Source organism: Thamnophis elegans, chromosome Z (assembly GCF_009769535.1).
Source record: "Thamnophis elegans isolate rThaEle1 chromosome Z, rThaEle1.pri, whole genome shotgun sequence".
Taxonomy (NCBI): domain Eukaryota; kingdom Metazoa; phylum Chordata; class Lepidosauria; order Squamata; family Colubridae; genus Thamnophis; species Thamnophis elegans.
In genome coordinates, this window is record NC_045558.1 from 90,294,562 (window position 1) to 90,318,486 (window position 23,925).

Genomic DNA, 23,925 nt, shown 5'->3' on the forward strand with positions numbered 1-23,925 from the left:
AAATTGAATAAATTAACAAATGAACATACAAATAGATGTTAAGATATCTGCATTGACATAGCCGTTCAGTCAAAATAAATCAAGGAAATTGTTACCTTTTTAATCTAAAATATGATCCAAAGAAAAGGATTTGAGTCTCTAGTATCCTTAGCCAAAGATATAGCTAACAGGACAAATAGCAGAAAACCTCGGAGAAGAGGAGCAGCTGGTTCAAGGATTGTGTGCTCTATTACTAGGAATCTCCATTTATTACAATGACAATTCACTTGAGAATTATAAAAAGTGAGTATATTGGCATTCATATTGCATTTAATATATTTTGCATTGTAAATACTATATTAGGAAATAGATGAGCTTTCCATATAAATTAAGGCAAATACATGCTTTTTTATTATTTGTTATAGACTTTATGCCCCAAAGGTTTGAAATTGAAAAAATGTCATTTGGAATTAGAAGCTGAGTTTCTCCAGTGACATTTAAAAATACTGTTGGCTTGAAAAAACAAAATAAAACATAACTCTTTTTTTCAATTATCATTGTCTTCTTATTAGTTCCAACATTCTGAAATTGCTTGATTTTGTTTTGTAATTTGTCTCAATTTATTTCACACTGAAATCAATTTCTCTACAAGATCTGAAGGCGTCATTTTTTTCTTCCTCATCATTTTGGCTTATTGCATACTATTTACCTGATAATCTTCTTTTTCTCTATCCTCTGTTTATTAAAGACAACCATAAGGTTTTGAGGGGCAGGGATATGATTAAAAAGAGGATTTTTCCCCAGCTAGAATTATTATATAATTTTGTTTCCCCTTTAGAGAAAAACTAAAGCAGCTTATAGAAAAAAGGATTGGAAAGGAAATTTTTATTGAGAAATTGGGATTTATTAGCAAGCATGAATTCTATTCCCGAGCAGCTCAGAAACCACAGCCAAACTTTTCTAGCCCTGATCATATGATGTTTGATCATGAATTTACAAAGCTGGTGAAAGAACTGGAAGGTGAGACTTGTTACATCATTTCTCCTGGTTTTATTTGTTTATTTCTTGAAGTGTTACATTTGAAAAAGGAGAAAGTACATTTTACCAGCAATTATAATTCTTTTTTTAAAAAAAATGATATAGATTAAAGGTATACAATTTCTGAAAATTCTGATGAAAAAGTTGAGAATTCAGAGAAAAAAAATAACAGAAAAATTATACATTTGCAGCCTTTATTATTGGATCATGTAGAGGAAAGAGATCAATTTCTTATTTTTAAAAAGTATCAAGCAAAGTATATTAATTTAATTTTTGAAAGTTTGTAATCAATGGAGGTGTAGATTTCTGAATACAATGAAATGTAGCATCTCTTCATTAATTTTAAGTAGTTAAGACCATCGGCCTAGCAAAATTTTGAGAAAGGTGGAAGAAACCATTTACTTTGTTGCAAAATGAAGTAAATTATACATTATAGATACATATAAAAGACTAATGTTTCAAAAGAAACTGAAAATCAAGTTGAGAAGAGGAGACACTAGAGCTCACAAATCAAATATTGCCACATGAACTCCACGGTCTCATTTTCTGGGTTCCTTAGCAGGCTCTGCTTTTTCTGCTTCATTTTTCCATTGACTTCTGAAAAATTAATTTTTATTTATATTGAGATAACCTTTTGCATATTTGTCTATTTCATGATTTGATATGAATATTTTGAAACAGCAATTTTCTTTAAATGTATATTTTGTATATTTTTTCATTTTCAGTTTTGGGCAGAAGGCTTGAGAAAAAATAGTTTGTTCTTTAGGAGGCTTTCATATTTCTTCACAGAAATCAGAATATATATATATTATGCTTATGGTGTATTATTGTACTAGTATTTATTGAACTCATTTAAATGTGAAGCAATTGTGGAGAGTTAAGCGCAGTGGAATATTGGGGGAGGGGGGGTTAAACATTGCAACAGGATTGGTTAAACCACAACATGACTGAGAAGTGTTTCCCGATCCATTGTTTATAGAACATTTTTATCAAACTTTTTTTTCATTTTAAAGTAACAGTATAAGATATACTGAATATTTTAGCATAATAAATAAAGCAATCTGAATGATTGAGAAATACTAAATAGCATTATCAAATTAATGATAAGGCACCCTTTAAACTATTAATCTCTATAGTCATCTAGTCATCTAGAATGCTACATTTCACTTAAATTGTCTAATATTACAAATAATCATTTTACAGGAGTTATAACAAAGGCAGTTTATAAATCAAGTGAAGAAGATAAAAAGGAAGAAGAAGTGAAAAAAACTTTAGAACAGCATGACAACATAGTGACACATTATAAAAATGTCATTAGAGTACAGGTAAATAATGTATCTTGTTTTAAGTGAATTGCATTTAATCTCAGGAATATTGTGCATATTTAAAGAGGCATATCTTAAGCCCAAGTTACACATTATATTGAAATTTATTTTACAATTATAGAATTTGTTAATTGAAAAAAATGGAAGTATTAATTTGTATTGAGTATGGGAGAAGAGAATTTTAATTCATACATATCCAAAAATGTGCAATGCAGCAAAAGGCATCTTTGGATGATAAATTTGGTATATAAATTAATACTTTACCTTATTCATTGTAATTTCAACTCTGGCAGGCTTTAGGCTTTTTTATGTAGCATGTTGTAAAATTATATATTAAATAGCATCAAATAACTCTCAGTTTAATAGATCTCAGTTTACAATATGTCAATCAGTGGTGGGTTCCTACTGGTTTGGACTGGTTCAGCCGAACCGGTAGTGGTTTGGCAGCCTGGAACTGGCAATGACCCAGGCCTGCTATGTCCCAGAACTGGTTCTCCTATGGCGCTGCCATAGGAGATTTTTATCGCACTGCATATGTGTGCGCAGTGCACATCGAGTGCGTGAAGTGCATGCCCACAAGCAAACCACCAGTAGTGCCTGCCAGAACCCACCCCTGATGTCAATGTATGGAATAAAATCTTTCCATACACTGTCCGTACACTAAAATCTCATTTGCTATTTTATTGATTCATAAAATGCGTAAATTGTGTAAAACAATGCAAAAAACCTGTTTCCATTTTTTTAAATAAAATTTTTATTTTCAAACAAACACAAACACACAAAACATACAACATAAAAACCTCTTCAACTGTGTCGATTGGTTACAAGGTCTTTCTGCGTCCTTTCCACAGTCATCACTTGAGCTTTATCAAAAATCACATATTGTCAATCAAATATCTTTGTATACATTATTATTATACTTCATTTGTTTGATTATCACTATTGTTTCTCCATTTTAAATAAGGTATTCTAAATATGTATCCATTTATATTATAATGATTCATTATATCATCTTCAATATATCCAATAATAAAGAATTTTTATATCCTATTCTAAGTCATTCTATTATTTAGCATTGATCATATTCTCTAATAATTTTCAATTCCATATTTTTCCATTATTAGTATCATCAATCTAATATACATGTATACAAATTGTTATAATTGTTAAACATCCTTTAAGCATAGCTATTATTACATCCTTTTTATATGAAACATTAAATTTGAAGTAAATTTATATTATGGCATTTCATTACATCATCCAGAAATCATCCAATGATATTACATCTTTATATTCTATTCGATATAGAATTATTTATCTTTTATGAAAAAGTTTTTCAACATCATCTCCATCATCTTCACCTACAGTTTATATAAAATTTCATATTATCAATCTAGTATAGATAAATGCTTTATTATCATTATTGATCATTTATTTGACTATAGCTAACATTACTTCTTCTTATACTTCATCGTACTCAAAATTTAACTACATTTAGCTAAATATTATTGTGACATTTCATTTCATCATCCTGTATCCTTCCAGAAATAGTGCAGTCCAATATCTCTTGCCATTTGTAGAATCAGTATTCTAAGTGTTTTCTTGATAAGTCTTATGTGGACTTCTCTTGACAACTTGTTATTCATTGCATATCTTATAAAGATTTGAAACCCTCTATCTGTTCCTTTCATCAGCTTGACTTTTGTTATCACTGGTGCGTCTGCCGAAATTATTCTCATTGTTTCTTCCAAATTTTCTCCCCTTTCTTCATCTATATTTTGACATCTGAGTTCTAGTTCATTGATCTCTCCTTTCCACATTTCACACTTATCATTTCCCTCCACTCTCAATTTACTGTCAGTGTCAACAATTTTCTTATCACTTTCACGTTTCTGTGATTTTTTGAACTCTGTCCTCAAATTTGTCGTTGTTTTATAAGTATTCTCAACTCTTCCCTCCGTACTTTCTGTATTTTAATTTATAATTTCAAGTGTCTTTTCAATTCTCTCTGTGATTATTAAGACTTTTTGAATTTCTAGCATAATTCTTTGCAATGTTAGTCCATTTTCTTCTTCATATTGGGACATTTTTCCAGGTTATAAACACTGCCACTAAAACATCCAAGGCTTTTGCTAGGTTTCAAACAAATTCAGTAAAGTTTTTCAGGTCAAAGCTTTCTCTTTCCTTCAAAGAAACACCTGTATAAACAAGATGTTTTCCACTGACCCTTTCAATAAACAAAGCCAATAGCTTTGTATTATCAGATGTTGCCAAGCCTCTAGCCTCTAGATGGCAGTGTTACATCCTTTCCCTCTGTTTTTGCCTCTCATTCTAAGCTCTGAACACCGGAAGAGAAGAAAAAAAATGTTTAAAGATTGCAATCCGGCTGAGCCTTGTGAGGAAAGAAACTTTTAATCCACAAATACAAAAAATGGAAAAAGTATAGAGGAAGAAGGGGAAAAAAAGACCAGTCCAGTTTAAAAGTAAGAGGCATTTGTAAAAAGTCCATCCATAGAAAACAAACAAAATTAAAGTGAAAAAGATAACACAATAGTTTTAAACCAGGGTTAATTCGCCGCTTGCTTCCTTCTGTCTTCAGTTTTATTTTTAAGTCTTTTGGGTTTTCTCTTCTCTAATAATAAGGATTTTTATCACCATTTTGATACATTGTCTCTCCTGTTCTGCTTCCGTTTCAGGGGACTGTCCCAACCTTCTGCAGCCATTTTGGCTGCTTCTTTTGTAGCCGGCAAAAAGAGCTTTCTCCTGGATCGATCAGGGACTTTGCGATGTCCCTGAGATCAGCAGGACATGCTCTTCTCTATCACCGTTCCTTCAGAACGGTTTAGATCCAAAAAGGACCGTCCAGCAACAGAGATATCGAGAGCAATCCTGGAGCCCCAAGATTGCATGTTGTGTCATCAAGCCCTGCCCTCAAATTTTATATATGGGTAAAATATATAAAATATACATGTATAAATTCCATTCAGATTTAATTAATATTCTACTTTAACAAATATCTCTTCCTCCATTATTTCATTATGCAGTCTGTTGTTTTGCCCTCCAGCAGGATGGCCATGGTCGTTCTTGTTATTGTTAGATTTTTAATCACTCTTCTTTTTATATATAACTTAACATAGGAAACATACCTTATCCTCCTTTCCTCTATTCTCCCAACAATAAACTTGCATGGTAGACTGGGTGAGAGTGACTGGCCCAAAGTCACTCAACTATCTCATGCCTAAGGCAAGCCTAGAACTCACAATCTTCTGGTTTCTAGCATCTTAACCACTACACCAAACTACCTATATAATTCGTAGTCTTATATGTATAGTATATCACTGCTATAATATGTATCACCTAAATTCCATTTAATACTAGATAAGAATTGCAACCATTAGTTAGTTAAGATTTTAAAAACAGCTATATAACACACCAATTAATCAAACTTGTTTCTCATACTTGAAAGATATTATAGGTAATTCTTATTTACTGACCACTTATTTAGTGTCTGCTCAAAGTTATGACATTGATGTATATGGGAGACTTATAACCAGTCTACCAAATTGTCTCCATTGTCCCCTCAGGCAAGTGATCAGGATTCCAGTACTTGACAACCTGCACATTTATGATGTTAGGAGCATTCTGTGATTATGATCGCTATTTACAATCTTCACAGCTGGCAAAATCTAAGCTGGTGGGATTTGCAAGTCTCAGTCACATGGCATCACACTTAACAACCCATGGTGATTTACTTAATGATTACCCACTGGAACTGGCAAACTGTCATTGTAATGATTTTTCACTTTATGAAAATGTCATTTAGTGATGAAGTTGCCAGTCTCAATTATGATCAGTAAGTGAGAACCCCTTAGATCTTCTAAACTCTTTCCAGAATTACTTTTTGGAATGTCCTCTTGACACAAAGAGGACCTGACCTTTTATTATACAGATAGAACTTGACTTATGACTACAATTGGGCTGAAACATCAATCACTAAAATTTGGACTCATTCATTAAGTGAATAATGGTAGTTGTTAAGCAGTTCTGGCTTCCCCCATTGACTATGCTTGTCAGAAACCAGTTTATGTGATTCAAGGATCCTGGAATTGTCATAAATCATGCCAATTACCAAGAAGTGAATTACCTTCCCATGATCATAGAGATCATGCAACAGATATAAGTAGGAGGACAAATTGTAAGTCATTTTTTGATGCTGTTATAAACAATTGCTACATCTTAAGTTAAGGAATACCTATAAATGGTAGAAATATAATAGTTTAGTCCTTGATACATTTTTTATCTTATCATGTTCCAGAGAATCGCCAAAAACTATTTTTATCTATATTGCACTAACCAAATACAGTTGGTCAGTTTAGCATCTCAGTTAGAAATCTGATAAAAGATTCAAGGTCCCAGGCATAATTAGACAATAGATCTATGTTAAATAAATGGATGCAAACTTAATTTTGTTTCTTTTTATTTTATTTTAAAGGATCAGGAGCTTGAGGAATTGAAGAAACAAGTAGAATCATTTAAAATTCAAAATGAACAGTTGCAGACAGCAGTTACGCAACAAGTTTCACAAATCCAGCAACACAAGGACCAATATAACCTCCTTAAAATACAGCTAGGTAGTAATGCTAATAGTATTTTATGTAGTTTTTCCTGAGGAATAACTTGCAGGCCATGGGATTTAAATTGTGTTGTGTTATATGTACAAGTCAAGAATGTGGTGAATTGGCATTAATCATTAACAGACAATGGACTATTTAAGTTCCTGAAGTCAATCACTTTGAGTTTCATCAAGATTATCATCTATAGAGTGGGAATATTTTTTTCAAGAAACCCCCCCAAAAAACAAAGAGAGGTATAATGGTGGAAACAAAAATTTAGACAGATAAACAGTTGCTTTAACAGATAGACTAGTTTGGAACCACAGTGCCATCCTCCCCACTTGCCTTAGAAGCTAAGAAATTTCTCACATTTCACTGTCAGAGCCAACATTGTTCAGTCTTGAAACCTTAGCAGGGTTGAGTTTAATGTCCAAGGACGGGGAAACCACTTGACAATTCCCTATAGGTTTTACAGGAAAATTTAAAAAGCATTTTAACAGAAGACAGTGGCAATCTTGCCAAGAAAATTGCAGGAATATTATTACCCAATGATGAGCTTGAAAAGAAGGCATCTTTTCCTTTAATTTATTTCTTTGTCTTTTTCTTAGTTTCTACCAATCAGTTGATCAGGAATAAATCTGATAGACCAAAATATCTCTGTAATCCAACTCTTGTGTATTAATCTTTTATTCATATTATATATAAATAGCCTTAAGAGTCTTCCATACACATCCACTTAAGCTCTTAGAGAAGTATCTTAGAGAATCGGACTCTCCTTCCCTCCTCTCCCCTTTAGTACATTTCTAAGCATTTCAGCAATACTGCGATATACTGACCAGAAAAATAAGTTACATAAAATACCAATATTTCAATGTTTTACCTCAAGGAAAGCTAGTTTAAGAAGTGAAATGTTTAGAACAATATTAAATATCATTCCTCATGATGTATTTATTTGTCCTGGAATTTCTGTTTCCATTTCTCTGTCTGAGAGTCAATAAGTAGTTCTCTGATACAATTGTCTAATTTTAGTTCTTATGCATTAATTTCCTAATGGAATTGTAATTTTGAAATACATGGAAATAAGAATGTTTTAATTTTCTATCTGAAATGCTAGAAGTTAATCATGTTATAATCTGCTTAATAGGAAAAGACAATCAGCATCATAGTTCCCACAGTGATATGGCTCAGATGAATGGTGTTCAATCAGAAGAAATCAGCAAATTGCACATTGAAATGGAGGAATGGAAGCACAAACTGGAATTACTGCAAGAACAGCTAAGAGAAAAGGATTCTTTGATTGAAACCCTGGTGAGCAGTAAAGTTTCATTCTCAGTAATTGGCATCTGATCTGGTCTGAAGCCATCAGAGTTCCCTGATCAGATCTAAAATGGTGATTAATAAATTGTTTCTTTTCTTACTCCCAAATCACAACAGACCATAGTTCCTTCAAATCAATGGAAGGAAATATAGCCAAGCAATACATTTTTGTTCTTTGTATTAGGTGCAAGGAACACCTAGACCACAAGCCTAAATACACTTGAGAGGACTGCCCTTCTAAAATCTCAAAAAGTGGTTCCAAAGCATGGTTCATGAAATAGTTGAGCCGTATAATTGCCGGATACATAATTATTTAAAATTGTTCCCTATGTTAGTAAGTTTTTACAGATAATTTCCTGTGACATTAAGGATGTACTTAGGTTCTCAAGAGTTGCCTTGATCGTTATATACTGAAAGTGCTTTTTCAAGAAGCAACTGGAGTTTTTGGTTTTTCTTCTAAGACATTTCACTTCTCATCCAAGATGTTTCTTCAGCTCTTTAGGTCATCCATGGCCTGGATAATTGAGAATCTCCATAGATGATCATTATGTACATTTTGCAGATATTTCTATAAAACCTTTCCATTTTATTATTTTGATCACGAATGAATTTTTTTTAAATATTTGTCAAAACCAGGACAACAGAGGTGAAAAATTTGCATTGATATGTATTAACTGTTATGGACATGCTTTAAGATGTATACCTTTAGAATTTAAGTAATATGGTGATTCAGAGGCACTTGCTCTACCACTATGGAATTGCCCCTTTACTATGATCAGCAATATAGGCTATTTGAAGATTATCTTCCTTCCCCCGCCATACACACACATGCACACGCGCGCGCACACACACACACCATAGATTCATCTGTCTATCACAACTTCCCCTATAAGGCTGCAAGAATAGAATGTTTTTCCCAAGATAATGTTTGTCCTAATATTTAAGGAAAATCGCAAAAGAGCCTTTTTTTTTTTTTGCCATACTTCCACTTAGTTATTTTTATTGCATTTTAACTTTGAATCAGATTGAAATCAATTGATTTTTTTCATGTGTTATATTTTATATACTGTTGCAGTTATTCTAAGTCAGAGGTGTTAAACTCCTGGCCCATGGGCCGGATCTGGCCTGCGTGCCACCCTGCAAACAGCAAAGGACTGGCCCGCAGTGCTTCTGCCAGTGAAAACGGGGCTTGGGAGACCACATGTTATCCTCCCAAGCTCCATTTTCACTGGCAGAGGGTTGCAGGAGGTTATGGCAGATGAACATGGAGCTCAGGAGCCTGTTTTCACTGGCAGAGCGCTCAGGCCACCACAAGTGCCCCCGATATGAGTGACATTGAACTGGCTGTGCCCACCCTGGCCATACCCAGCCCTGCCCCCCTAAGGTCAAAATACAACCCTGATGCGGCCCTCAATGAAATCAAGCTTCACACTCCTGTTCTAAGTTATCTGTTTATGATTAAGTGGTATGCTGAATGAATGAATGAATGAATGAATGAATGAATGAATGAATGAATGAATGAATGAATGAATGATGTAGCCTAAATAATAGGTTTGAATGATCTGATGATAAAATGTATTGATAAATTCAGTGGATTCTTATTGGTACATAGAATGTGGTTTTGTATGGAAAATTTTTGTTTGCTTGTTTTTAAATCAGAATTTTATTAAAAATTTAACATACTGCCTTGGCAGTGGTTTAAATCCATAAAATTGAAACCTGTGTCAAGCAATAGAGGATGTGAGATTACCCACCAATTTTATATGGCTTTATTTTCATTTCCTTAGGAGTAAATTGGAATCCCAGCAAATAAAGCTTCATTTTTAAAAACTGAACCTGGATTTATAGATAAAATACTATGGATTTACTAATCTCATAATTGTTTAGAAGCCCATAGCATAAAAAATGGAATCTATTTTTTTTTAAAGTGTGACTATTTCAAATACTTCTCAGTATTCCCAGCATATTTGTTACCATGGGAATTTAAAAAAAAACAATATAAGATTTAATTCATAATTTATTTTCTCTCCTGTATGCAGTATAGCAAAATGCTAGTTTTCTAATTTCCTATATGATACCAGTCATTATTCTGTAAGCTATAATCCTGGTTGCTGCTTTTTTAAAATATAAAACCAGAATAACAGTTTAAAGTGCTTATGCTTTTAAAATAATTTGGTGTTTTTATATGCCTGATGTTTGTAGAAACTTTCAGCAACAATGGAAGGAGCAACAGAACAATCATCACAAACTAATATATCTACTGAAACTCAATTAAATAGTGAACTGTATAAGGTAGGAAACTCCTATAGTCTACTTTAAAATATTTGGTCAGTGGGAGAAACCATGCATTGCTTGCTCTTGAATGATGAGTGAAAATGATTTGAATGAAAAGGGTGCCCTTGCCTTGATTTTGGAACTAGATCGTGTGGGCTTTTAGTTGTACAATTCAGTTTTCTCTTTTTCCCTCTGTCAGATTAATTAGGGTGGGGAAACCAACTTGATTTCTATTATGTGTTTCATATGAAGATCATTGCTGATCTCATAGGCAATCTTTTATTGTCTTTCACATTCTTCATGAGCTAAAGTATCTTCATAGGTAGCTCAGTGAGATACACATAGTAGAAATCCAATTTGGATATATCTCTAGTATAAATTACTATGCTGTATTTTCAAGGTATAAAAATTCAGACCAATCTGAAGTGGGGAAAATATTTTATGCCCAGCTGAGAACTGGGCATCAAAGTCAATCTAAAGAAATCTCTAAGAATCATATTGATACATTTTTATCCAAAACAACATACTTTATTTGAATAAGAATCTGGTTTGTATTCAGTTCAATTTATAAAATCAGTTTCTGTGATACTTGAGAGAAATAGACTGAAATCTGCATATTACCCAATAGCAAACCCACTTCAAATTTATGAATATTTTTACTATATTTACCATAATATGATTAGTCTTGGACCTATAAATAAATATAACTTCAGCTGAATTTAATATTTTTTCTCTCTTAGGAAATTGAAAACTTGAGGGCCCAAATAATCAAACTTCAGGTTGAAAAGCAAGAACTTCAGAAAATGGTAAGATGTTAAGAATTTTGCTAGCCTTTTAGTTTCTCTGTGCACGCTTGGGTGTGTTTGGGTGTGTTTGTATATGTGAATTATAATAAATTATAATAAATAGAATTTATTTGTCTTATTCAGCATCAGCCAATAATTATATTGGATTCTTGGCTATACTGTACCATATAAAACTATCACAATTATTATAGTTTCTGAAAACTATTATCTTTGTAATTTTATTCAGTGTTATTTGTTTTTCAGAACCTGACTTCAGTTCCTGCATCAGAAGACACTAGTGCTGATATGGTAGAAAAGACAACTGACTTGGAAAGACAACTTTCAACGATCTTGCAGGAGAATAAAGAACTAAAAGTATTTAACACATAATAAAACATACTAATAAAGCATATTGCATATTTAACAACTTTAGAGTTAACAGTCAAAGCAGCGATGGCAAACCTTTTTATGCTCACGTGCCTTAAGCAAGGGAAGCGCAGGGGGGGGTCATGCGTGGGTGTGCCACACCCATAATGCAATGCGCGATCCCCCATTTTTTGCATTCCTTTTTCGCCCTCCCCAGGTTTCAGAGGCTTTATAGGAATCTGGGAAGGGCAAAAACAGCCTCCCCAGCTCCCCCCACCCCCCCGAGGCCCTCTGGAAACTTCAGGAGCTTCCCTGAAGGCTCCAGAAGAATTCCGGTTTGCTTGTAGGGTCATTTTTAGTCCTCCGGAGCCTTCACCCTCCCCAGGCTCCTATAAAGCCTCTGGAGCCTGGGGACGGCAAAAAATGGCTTTAAAAAGGCTGAACTCAGTTGTCAGTGTGCCCTGTGAAATGGCTCCGCGTGCCACCTGTGGCACACATGCCATAGGTTCACCATCCCAGGTCTATAGTTTATAACTGCAGTCTTATTCAATTATTGGCACAAAATGCTTTTTACAATTTGTTTAAGTGTCTGGATGTAATGATTGATGAATTAACTGCTGATTATAATAGGCATTCCAGAGAAAAAAATATTATCTTCATTGTTGATTATGAAGGGAATTTGCTTCTTGCTGATGTCCTCTTACAGATTATGTTTAGGCATTGACATTAAAGTCTTTAACCAGACAAGACATGTAGGGTCTTATTGCCCATAAACTTGGTCAAAAAAGTACTTTTAAAATATGTAGTGTCACAATTTTTTATTGCTGGAATCTTAATTATATGTCATCATAAAGCTGTTATACTGTAATATACAGTACACTGAGATATCAAAAGACGTTAGCCTGAGATGAGAGAGGGTCTAAGCAATAATCAATCAGTAATGCATGCTGAGATTTAATTTTATTTCATTCCATCTTCGAAGATCTGTTCTAAAATCATTTGTCAAGTTTCTAAAAATGGACAGAGCATTTGAGAAATAGATATTGAAAATCTAGTAAAGATCAACTATGTGAAGCATAAACGTCTAAAAAAAAAGATTTTAGATGAGAGTCAATAAAGCATTGCACATGACTATTTATATGGAATACTTAAATAACCTTAAATGAGATTGAGTTTTATGGTATATGAAGCATATCCTTCCAGACACAATTTTTTCATTGATAGTAACGTGTCTCTGAATGTAATATTTTTTTCTTTTCCATGCCAGAATGAAATTGCAAGACTCAGTGAAGAGAAGACTTCATTTAAACAGCAATTGGAATCATCCAATAGCACAGTGGCAATTTTGAAAAATGAAAAAAGCAAACTGCAGCAGGAACTTGCAGTATCTAAAAAAGAACAAGATGATTTTCTGGTTCTTCTGGCTGATCAGGATCAGAAAATAATTGAATTAAAGAAAAAACTCAAAGAACTTGGAGAACCGGTAAGATACAAAGTTTGCAAAATCAGGTGTGAGACTTGAAGTTTCTTTTCTGGAACAATTTAGGGCTAAATTTATCATCTTTTGTTGTATGACTTTAGATGTATAACAAAGCTATATTTTTGTTTTTGTGTCCCCAAGTTCCTTCAGAGAACTATGGCATTCAGACTGTGTTCCCTGGAACATCAGAATTTCATGATATCGCCCAGGGTTTCAGCATTCAGTCTTGGTTTACCTTGCATGAAATGTACTGCAACACTAATTTTAACATTTTGTTAAAATAAAATATATTACATGAAATATGTTAATTAATGAGTTGCAGATTGACTTTTCACATTGGGTTGTTTGAGTATATCAGTTTTGAAGACTACCGCTCTAAAAGAATGTGGTTTAACTGCCACATTGGTAATTTTGACTTCCTCTGGGCAAACCCTGCATGCTTTGGAAGTTGGAGAGTGAGAATGGTAACCAATGACTTAAGGTGCTAATGTTTCCTTATCTGAGACAGGAAGAGAGAAGATAGGAAGAGAAAAAGTCTCTGGACCATTATCAGCAAAATGTGAAAGGTGTTAACTGGAGGCACTGCTCCTCTACTTTTTATCCTCAACAGCAAGGATGTCAAACTCAATTTCATTGAGAGCCACATCAGGGTTGTGTTTGACATCAGGGGGCCAGGATGGGCTTGGCCAGGAGGGCATGACTAGCTCGACATCACTCGTGTGTGGGGAGGGGGGGGGCTGTTATCGTGGCTTAAGCACTCTTCAAGCAAAAATGGGCTTCTGAGCTCTAAAAGGGAACAGTAGAGAATCCAGTACTATGTTCTGACAGCTACCGGTATTCTCAGTGATGTGTAGCTTTGGGCAACTAATTTTACAACTAGAGATTCTATATACTATACATCTGCAGAACTGTATAAACATAAATTAAAATTTACTATGCAACTTTATTTATATGTTATTAAATAATTTATTTACAAAATTGAATCAGTAGAAAAGAAAAGATATATAAAAGAAAGTGTTGAAAACAATAGAAGAAAAAGAAAATACTTAAAAGAAGCAAATGATCTCCTTCTCAGCAGTTATAGACACTTAATACCTTTCTCCCCTTTAAAATTATATGACATAAGCTCCTTTCTCCTCATGTAAGCTTTTTTTAAAATTGATAAACTGAAAAAAACAAATCCTTTTTATCTGTTTTAAGCAAAAAGTTCATAAAGTTTCTCCAATCTTTTATACAAAATAGTTGTCTTTTCCCCTCTGATCAAACGAATCAATTTAGCCATTCATTCAATTGCATCTTGACCAACTTTTTCTTTTGATGAAATCTAATCTTAATATGCTATTCAAAGGCAAATGTGGACCTTGGCCTGATGAATGTAATGTTCTCTTGTCATAAATAACATAAATACAATTCTGTATTATAGATTCTATAATAAAACAAAAGGATTATTGTCTCAGATGATGGAGAAATGCTCTCTTTGAACTTAAGGAGATAGATTTACATTTTGATTATTTGCTTGAGCATATTAAAATAGTTAGAAAGTTTAAAAATAAGTTGTCCATTTAACATAATACACTAAATAGCAGTTTTATTTCTGTTTCTCCCCTAAAGATTGAAGATGAAGATGATGGGGATTTAGGTGATCATGGTGAGGATGAAGAGGAGGAGGCTGCAGAAGGAAGAGAAGAAAATTTATTGGATTAAACATGGAATTTAGGAATGCTTTGAAATTTAGGAATGTATGAAGCAATCTGTATGGCTTTGTGATGCAAAACACCTTGATAAAAGAAAAGATCATTAGAAATTATCCTCAATTTCTTAAATGTCAGTAATATATTGTAGCTAAACAGAAGCCTAGTATGTTAAATTTCACATTCAGACCAAATTGAATTATTAACAAATTAGAAACCTTAGAAGCTGTAAAAAGGTAACAATGTTGGATTAAAATGTGTTGCCTTTTGCCTATTTTCAAAGTGTTTGTCATTACTTAATTTTCTTATTTTGGTTTTATTGTGATTAAATATGGTATGCATTTGGCTAAAATCTCTTGGATGAAATTGTCTCCTGTATTCAGCTTGGAGAGATCTTACATATTTTTTTCTTAATACCTTTTACAAAAGATTGAAAGTGATGGTTTGGTTTGCTCAAGTTAAGTGGGTCATAGTTTCCATGCTTTCTTCTCAGTGGATTTTGGCTTGAAATGAAATGAACTGTTCAGCATTGAGTGCCTTGCATCTGAAATGGCTCCATTCTGTACTTTGGAAGTAAAAGGAACTGCAACAGTACAGAAGGGTTTTCAGAGATAAAGAGCACTATTTGATAGTATATTAAATAAACTTTTTTAGCAAAATTCCCATATCAAAATTTAAAGAATATCAAATTATTATTTTAAAAACATATTTGTTTTATTTAAAAAAAAAACACATTGTGATTGATAATAATTTATTGAGGTTTTTTTTGGCCCAGTAGAAAGAAATAAATGCAGTTGCTATATCAACTTACTTTTTCAATAATGAAAATAAATATATACCTATTTAGTATCATTTATTTGACTGAGTTGTGATTGCTTTTTATTACATTTTAATGCTGTTTATTTTACAGAGGCCTAATAAGTTCAGATTCAATTTTTAAAAGTATTACTGAAAAAATATTGGGGTCTCCATGTTTCTTCAAGGAAATTGCACATTTGGAAAAATTGGTTGCAAAATATGCACAATACTCAGACCCTGGAATGATTTGGTAAAAATATCTAGCTAGATTAGGGGATGGGGGAGTGTGAAGAGGCTGATCTTAAGAGTGTTTGCACAGCCGAAAATGGCAAAAATCTTACTTTTCCAGAATCCCCAAAGCCTTATCTGACTGTTCCCAAGAGAATACAGTCAGTCTAATGAAAGTCCTGTAACTAGGCATTGTAACAGTAAAGAAATAACTTTGATCAACTGGGTATAATCTCCTTCTGCTTAAAACTGACAAAATAAGTTTTACACTTTGGTCTTTTATTTGCCTTCTAATCACTCTTCTACCTTTTCCCTGCTCATTCTGGTGCCAGGGTTATTAGTAAGAAGCAAATAATTGTCTGTATATACATTCACTGGAGAGGAAGGGATTGCAAGAAAGTAGACAGGCACACAATGATGAATACATATTGCAGTGAATGTTTTGGTGATGTCAAGCACAAGCCCACTACACAAACAGTGGGGCGCACTTCTGTTTGTGTGCCTCCTTTCTCTTTGTAATTCCTTCCTAGCCAATCTTCTTGCTTTGCAGAGGCAGATGGGGCGATAGTTCACATATAGTAGAAAGGGAAGGCGGGAGAAAAAGAAACGCAAGCAATCTCTTTAGAAAATCTTTCCAATAGCTATACTCTGCAAAAGAACAAATAAAGAAAAACAAGAAGTGAGGCACAGGACAATGTGTATTGACTGTACAGGTGGTCCTCACCTTATAACAGTTTGTTTAGTGAACATTTGAAGTTACAATGGCACTGAAAAAAGTGACATGTCTGTTTTCACACTTAAGGCTGGCAGCATCCCCTGGCCATATGATGAAAATTCAGATGCTTGGCAACTAGTTCATATTTATGATGTTGCAGTATCCTGGGGTCATGTGATTACCTTTTGTGATCTTCTGACAAGCAATTTCAATGCAGAAGCCAGATTCACTTAACTGTGTTATTAACAACTACAGTGATTCACTTAACTACTATGGCAAAGAAAGTCAATTCACTTAACAAATGTCTTGCTTAGGAACAAAAATTTTGGGATCAATTGAAGTTGTAAATTGAGGGCTACCTATAGTGGCAATCACATGACTAAGGAACACTGCAAAGCTTGTAAATATAGGCATGGCCATAAAATTATTTTTTCTGTACTGGTAATCTTTTAATATGGTTTTTTTTAATAAAATAAGGATTTAAGTTGGTACTGCATAAAGATGTATTTAAAGTTCTTCCTTTTTGTACTTACTTTATTAAAATACAAGTAATATATGCTAACCTACAGCAAAATAAATTGCAATGCTACCTCAATTTTGTAGTATTTCTGTTTGGAAATAAAAATGTTCCCTACGCTTTCTTAATCTAATCTGGGATTAATTTTAATTTGTCGCAGTAATGGATTTCCAAATTTTTTACTACCGGTTCGCTTACACAGTGCTTGTGGTGGGTGAGTGGAGCCTCTTGCTGCCGCTGCTACCAGTTCAGCCGAACCAGGAGCAAATCCACCTCTTATTTGTTGCCAAAGGTACCTAGATAAATCCCAGGTGGCAAAAAATATGCTCATTTAGTTGGTTCTTCTGACTCACAACTCTGGATTCTCAAAAACTCTAAAGATGAATTTCTTTTTTTTCCCCTCTGCAATCCTCTTTTTTGGAGATGACAGAGATTGTCCCTAGAAAATTCCTTATCTTATTGTCTGGTTAACAGCAATGCTCCAGAATCTTGAGCAAGCAAAATACGCAATCTTGTTTTCTATAATTCATCAGGAAATCTCAAAGGCTAAATAAATTTGTAATTCGTTTCTGGCTAATAGATGTTCATATTGTTGTGCAATCAAATATGCAGCTTATTGTCTTACAGTTTGTCCATGCTGAGATTTTAGTTTGCTTCATCAAAATTTTCTTTATTTATGCACTCTTTTTAAATAAGATGTATTGCTAAAAATATTAATTATCTATGGTCATTGATATTTGGTGTTAGCTATTCCTAAATAATGGCAACATATATTTCTAGGAATCTAGTTCATACATATTTTTTCTAGGAGATAATTCTTGCGGGAGATAAATCAGAATGGTCATGTATTATCTTCCACATAGCTGTCTACATTTGAATTTTAATTTAACTCAAGTAGACTGAGCAGTGATATAAATGAAGATGACAGGAGGGAGGCCTTCAAAAGGGGAAATGATATTATACCCCTGGGATTTTGATGTTTCTCACTTTGACACACAATATACTTGAACCCTCTCTCACTATTATATTTATTTGCTAAAATATAATTTTTTCTACTAATGAATCTTAAGGTAAGTTTCAATCAGAACAAATTAACATTGATTGCACTAAAAGGAAAATGTGGTCAAGAAACAGACTTAGCAAGTTTCCAGCAATGCTCTTTATTGCCATAGGGTAGAATAACAGAATATTGAAAGCCTTTCTGCCTCTTGCACCAAACATAAAGACAGATGGTTTTGAATTTCTCAGGATTCCCTCTTTCTTAGGACTGAATAATCATTTCTTTTTTTTTTTGTAAAAAAAATATATTTTCAAAACAAATATACAAATCCTCCTTTAACATACTGTAGAAAATGTATCAACTGGTTACAAAAGGCTTTTGTGCATCTCTTCCACCGTCATCAAATATAATTCATATTAATTCAAATATCTTAACTCAAATATTTATTATATTACCATCATCATGCCTCCACTTTTATTTGACTATAGTTATTTAAACGTCCTTCATCCTAAAACATACCAAGATTTAATACATAACCACATGCTGGCATTTCATTTACGTATTTATAAAATCCTCCATTAACATTAAATCCTCAAATCCTGTTTTAGCTAAACATCCAAATATTTAATACCAAAATTTTCTAATCCTCCATGTATATAATTTATTATCATCCTTTCTTTATTTAACTATATCCTATATCATAACATTTTCCCCCTATTAGTTTAAACTTAACTGTGTCTAATTTTGTTTTTTTTATTATTGTTATTAATAATCTTTATAGATAGTCCAAAATATTTCCCACCTTCCCTTCTCATATCCAATTATTATTTATCATAAGAGCTCAACATTGTACACATTACTATCATTATTAATTTTTATTTAACTATACCTATTATCACTGGATTTAACTAAGTTTAGCTAATTTTGAATTATACTCTTCCATCTATCAACCTGTATCTCTCCAATAGCAAAACAATCTTATATCTACTGCCATTTGTGGATCCATTTCTCCAAACATCTTTTTAAACAAGTCTGTATGGAGTCCTCTTTGCACCTTCTTGTTTGTAGTTTCTCTCATATAATGTTGACGCCCTCCTTATGTTTCCTTTGTCAGTTTATCTTTAATTCTCAGCAGTGTTATCAAATATTTTGCAAATAGTATTTCATAGTCCATAAGTTCTTTAATGCTTTCTTCTCCTTCTATGTCCTGTCCTTTGAAATAAGTTTTCTCTCCTTTTAATTCCTCTTCGAATATTCCATTCTTTCCTCCCTCAAAAATAAACCAATTGCCATGAATATCAACAGGCTCAAACTCTTCCTTTTCAATTTTTTGAATTTCCATCTTCTTATTTTGTATTTGATGAACATCCTCAGTTTTTTCATCACATTTTGTTGCCAAATGCAACAAATAGTCCAATTTTCTCTCAATTCTTTCCGCTGTATCAAACACCCTCTTCAAAGCTAAAAGAATCGCTTGAAGAGGCACCATGTTTATACGCAGTTGTATTTTTTCTTAGAAGCTCAGCAAGATTGAAACACACTCGCAAACTACAGAGGAACAGCTGTACAATCTTATCAAATCTTAAGGCAGAACAGCCAAGCAATAAAAGGGTCGAGATGTAAACAGCCAATTTGTAGCTTACAGAGAGTCAGAAGAAATGTTAGTGTAATCCATCCAATTGAAAAGGTTTACTTAGAATCAATCCATGTAAATAACATTTAGAAAGTAAGATAACCACTGTCCAGAACCATTACAAAAATCAAATTCGCCGCTAAATTCTTCTATTTGATTTAAGTTAGTTTTTAAATTTTATAGGCAATCCGTTTTTTTTTAAAACAATAAAAGTTTCTCACCAGCTTAACACTTCTCCATATTGCCGTGACTTTGTCAGCCTTGATAGACTGGAATTTTTATTGTCAGCAGAAGACTTTGCCTTGCTTTTCTCGGAGATTTTGCGATATCCCCGAGATCAGCAAGATGTAATCTCCCTGTCCACCATCTCTTCAGGATGATTTAGTCCGTTGGAACCCCCCAGCAATAAAAGTGTTGAGTGCAATCTCAGAGGTTTGAGATTGCGCCTCGTCACGGCATCGCCCCCCCCCCAGGACTGAATAATCATTTCTGATTACAGTTCATTTACTATGGAATCCTTAGTGTTTTCTGAACTTGATTGCTTGCAAACCTTTCATTACGCAAGTAGGTAACATCCTCAGTGCCAATAAACATAGGATTTGCACCCTATTCATATTCAGTGCTTTGTTCTGCCAGTGTGTGGGGGATATATTTGTTTTTCCTTTGCAGTTTTTTGATTAGAGTTTTGTCTTCTACTTGATTGTATGTTGGTGTTATTCTCCCAGTAGATGGAGACATAATCCAGACATGGATTATTCCAACCAGTGTCCAATAGGACTGGGTCTACCAAATTGATAAGTCCCGCCCTCCATGCTAGCCTCTCCATCTTAGACCTATTTATAGATCTATTAGATCTATAGATCTATTTCAAGCTATTTAGCTCTCATCAGCTAGCCATACCCTTACTGGGATTAGAACCTGTGCTGTATTACATCTTCGGCAGATGTGTTACACAACAGAAATAGATCTATACCAGTCTCCCTTTATTTATTTATCAGCACAAATGCAACACAAATGTAACAAAGGCAACAGTAAAAATATTGGGTCTCTGCCTGGATGGTTTCTTGTGACGAGCCAATGGACAGAGAGTGGAAACAGTGGGTTCCTCCCATATTTGGGCATACCAGGGGTTGTATCACTTAATACATACCTATCTCCCTGGCTCAGCTGATAACGGGGAAGGACATTGTGGCTTAGTGGTTAACACATCTGCCTAAAATGTAATACAGCACAGGTTCTAATCCCAGTAAGGGTACGGCTAGCTGATGAGACCTAAATAGCTTGAAATAGATCTATACTAGTCTCCCTTTATTTATTTATCAACACAAATACATACACACACACACACACACACACACACACACACACACACATATATATATATAACATAGTTTTTTGCCCCAATGTATGTACGTACATACATACATACATACATACATACATTGGGGCAAAAAAGTATTTAGTATTTAGTCAGCCACCAATTGTGCAAGTTCTCCCACTTAAAAATATGAGAAAGGCCTGTAATTGACATCATAGGTAGACCTCAACTATGAGAGACAAAATGAGAAAACAAATCCAGACTATTACATTGTCTGGAAAGAATTTATTTGCAAATTATGGTGGAAAATAAGTATTTGGTCACCTACAAACAAGCAAGATTTCTGGCTCTCACAGACCTGTAACAACTTCTTTAAGAGGCTCCTCTGTCCTCCACGCATTATCTGTATTAATGGCACCTGTTTGAACTTGTTAGCAATATAAAATATACCTGTCCACAACCTCAAACAGTCACACTCCAAACTCCACTATGGTGAAGACCAAAGAGCTGTCAAAGGACACCAGAAACAAAATTGTAGACGTGCACCAGGCTGGGAAGACTGAATCAGCAATAGGCAAGCAGCTTGGTGTGAAAAAATCAACTGTGGGAGCAATAATTAGAAAATGGAAGACATACAAGACTACTGATAATCTCTCTCGATCTGGGGCTCCATGCAAGATCTCACCCCGCGGGGTCAAAATAATCTCAAGAACGGTGAGCAAAAATCCTAACCATACGGGGGGACCTAGTGAATGACCTGCAGAGAGCTGGGACCAATGTAACAAAGGCTACCATCAATAACACACTACGCCGCCAGGGACTCAGATCCTGCAGTGTAGACGTGTCCCCATGCTTAAACCAGTACATGTCCGGGCCCATCTGAAGTTTGCTAGAGAGCATTTGGATGATTCAGAAGAGGATTGGGAGAAAGTCATATAGTCAGATGAAACCAAAGTAGAACTGTTTGGTAGAAACACAACTTGTCATATTTGGAGGGGAGAGAATGCTGAGTTGCATCCAAAGAATACCATACTTACTGTGAAGTATGGGGATGGCAACATCATGCTTTGGGGCTGTTTCTCTACAAAGGGACCAGGACGACTGATCCGTGTACAGGAAAGAATGAATGGGGCCATGTATCATGAGATTTTGAGTGCAAACCTTCCATCAGCAAGGGCATTGAAGATGAAACTTGGCTGGGTCTTTCAGCATGACAATGATCCCAAACACATCGCCCAGGCAACAAAGGAGTGGCTTCGTAAGAAGCATTTCAAGGTCCTGGAGTGGCCTAGCCAGTCTCCAAGATCACAACCCCATAGAAAACCTTTGGAGGGAGTTGAAAGTCCGTGTTGCCCAGCGACAGCCACAAAACATCACTGTTCTAGAGGAGATCTGCATGGAGAAATGGGCCAACATACCAGCGACAGTGTGTGCCAACCTTGTGAAGACTTACAGAAAACATTTGACCTCTGTCATTGCCAACAAAGGATATATAACAAAGTATTGAGATGAACTTTTGATATTGACCAAATACTTATTTTCCACCATAATTTGCAAAAAAAATGCTTTCCAAATCAGACAATGTGATTGTCTGGATTTGTTTTCTCATTTTGTCTCTCATAGTTGAGGTCTACCTATGATGTCAATTACAGGCCTCTCTCATCTTTTTAAGTGGGAGAATTTGCACAATTGGTGGTTGTCTAAATACTTTTTTGGCCGAATGTATGTACACGTGTGTGTATACACACACACACACACACACACACACACACACACACACACACTGTATGTGTTTGGCTCTAAATCCTCCAAGAAGGCAAAACCTTCCAGCGCAGAGGGGGTACCTAATGACTCCTTTTCTCAGGCTTCTGTTTTAGAAGTTGATAAACAAGTTTCGAGGGATTCTGATCTCTCTGATGATGAGGATCTTATGCCTGCCCCTTCCTCATTGGTAGGACTGTTTAAACCTGTTTTATTTCATTCCCTTCTTTTTAAGGAGAAGAAAGTATCTGGCATTCCTGCCTCCAAGCCATCTTCCACGATGGATCAGGACAAGAGTGACACAACTGATCCTCTTTTTTCCAGGCCTACGGTGAAAAAGGATGTGGTCCATTCATCTAAACACTTTCTAGAAGTAGTCCAAAATCAATGGGCTTCTCCAGGGTTGGGACCTCTTCCTTCAGCCTTGGATAAACAACTATAATGTGAGTCCTGAGTTATCCAAGTTACTGGAGGTCCCTTCCATCGACCCTCCAATGGTGGCACTTTTTGCTGCCACTGTGGCTTCTGAAGCTGCTCTCCATCCGGAGGACAAAAGGTTTGATCAGATCTTGGTCAAGGGGCACCAGGCGTCTGCATCAGCGGTGCGGGCTGCTTCTTCTGCTTCTTTCTTTAACAGGGCAGCCTTGCGTTGGCTGAAGAACTTCAAGAGAGACTTCCTCCTTCTGACACGAGATCCCACCAGGATCTAAACAAACTTAAGGCTGTGATGGAATACATTCATTTCATTTCATTTATTTCAGTTTGTATGTCGCCCTATTCCCGAGAGACTCAAGGCGGCTAACAATCAGAAAGGGAAGGGAATACAAATAAGAAAATAAAAGACAAACCATTTAAAATACAAGAAGTCGCAACCTCGGATGGGGCTGGAAATTCAACAGCCCCAGGCCTGCCGGAACAACCAGGTCTTAGTGGCTTTGCGGAAAGCCGGAAGGGTGGTGAGGGTCCGGATCTCAATGGGGAGATCGTTCCATGGGGAGATCGTTCCAGAGGGCTGGAGCAGCCACAGAAAAGGCCCTCCCTCGGGGAGTTGCCAGTCGACACTGGCCGGCGGATGGAATTTGGAGGA

The 23,925-nt window shown here is 34.8% G+C and overlaps 1 protein-coding gene across 3 annotated transcripts in view; it reads left to right on the forward strand.

Annotated features, from left to right (window-relative positions):
• USO1 (USO1 vesicle transport factor) overlaps positions 1-16,089 on the forward strand; it is a 57,105-nt gene extending 41,016 nt beyond the window's left edge. For all 3 annotated transcript variants that reach the window (XM_032235214.1, XM_032235215.1, XM_032235216.1), the window contains 10 exons: positions 164-282; positions 818-999; positions 2,221-2,342; positions 6,835-6,973; positions 8,100-8,263; positions 10,475-10,564; positions 11,287-11,352; positions 11,596-11,706; positions 12,965-13,180; positions 14,789-16,089. In XM_032235214.1, the coding sequence (XP_032091105.1) occupies positions 164-282; positions 818-999; positions 2,221-2,342; positions 6,835-6,973; positions 8,100-8,263; positions 10,475-10,564; positions 11,287-11,352; positions 11,596-11,706; positions 12,965-13,180; positions 14,789-14,881 (1,302 nt within the window). In that variant the 3' untranslated portion in view covers positions 14,882-16,089. The remainder of the gene's footprint in view (positions 1-163; positions 283-817; positions 1,000-2,220; positions 2,343-6,834; positions 6,974-8,099; positions 8,264-10,474; positions 10,565-11,286; positions 11,353-11,595; positions 11,707-12,964; positions 13,181-14,788) is intronic.
• Positions 16,090-23,925: the final 7,836 nt, after the last annotated feature.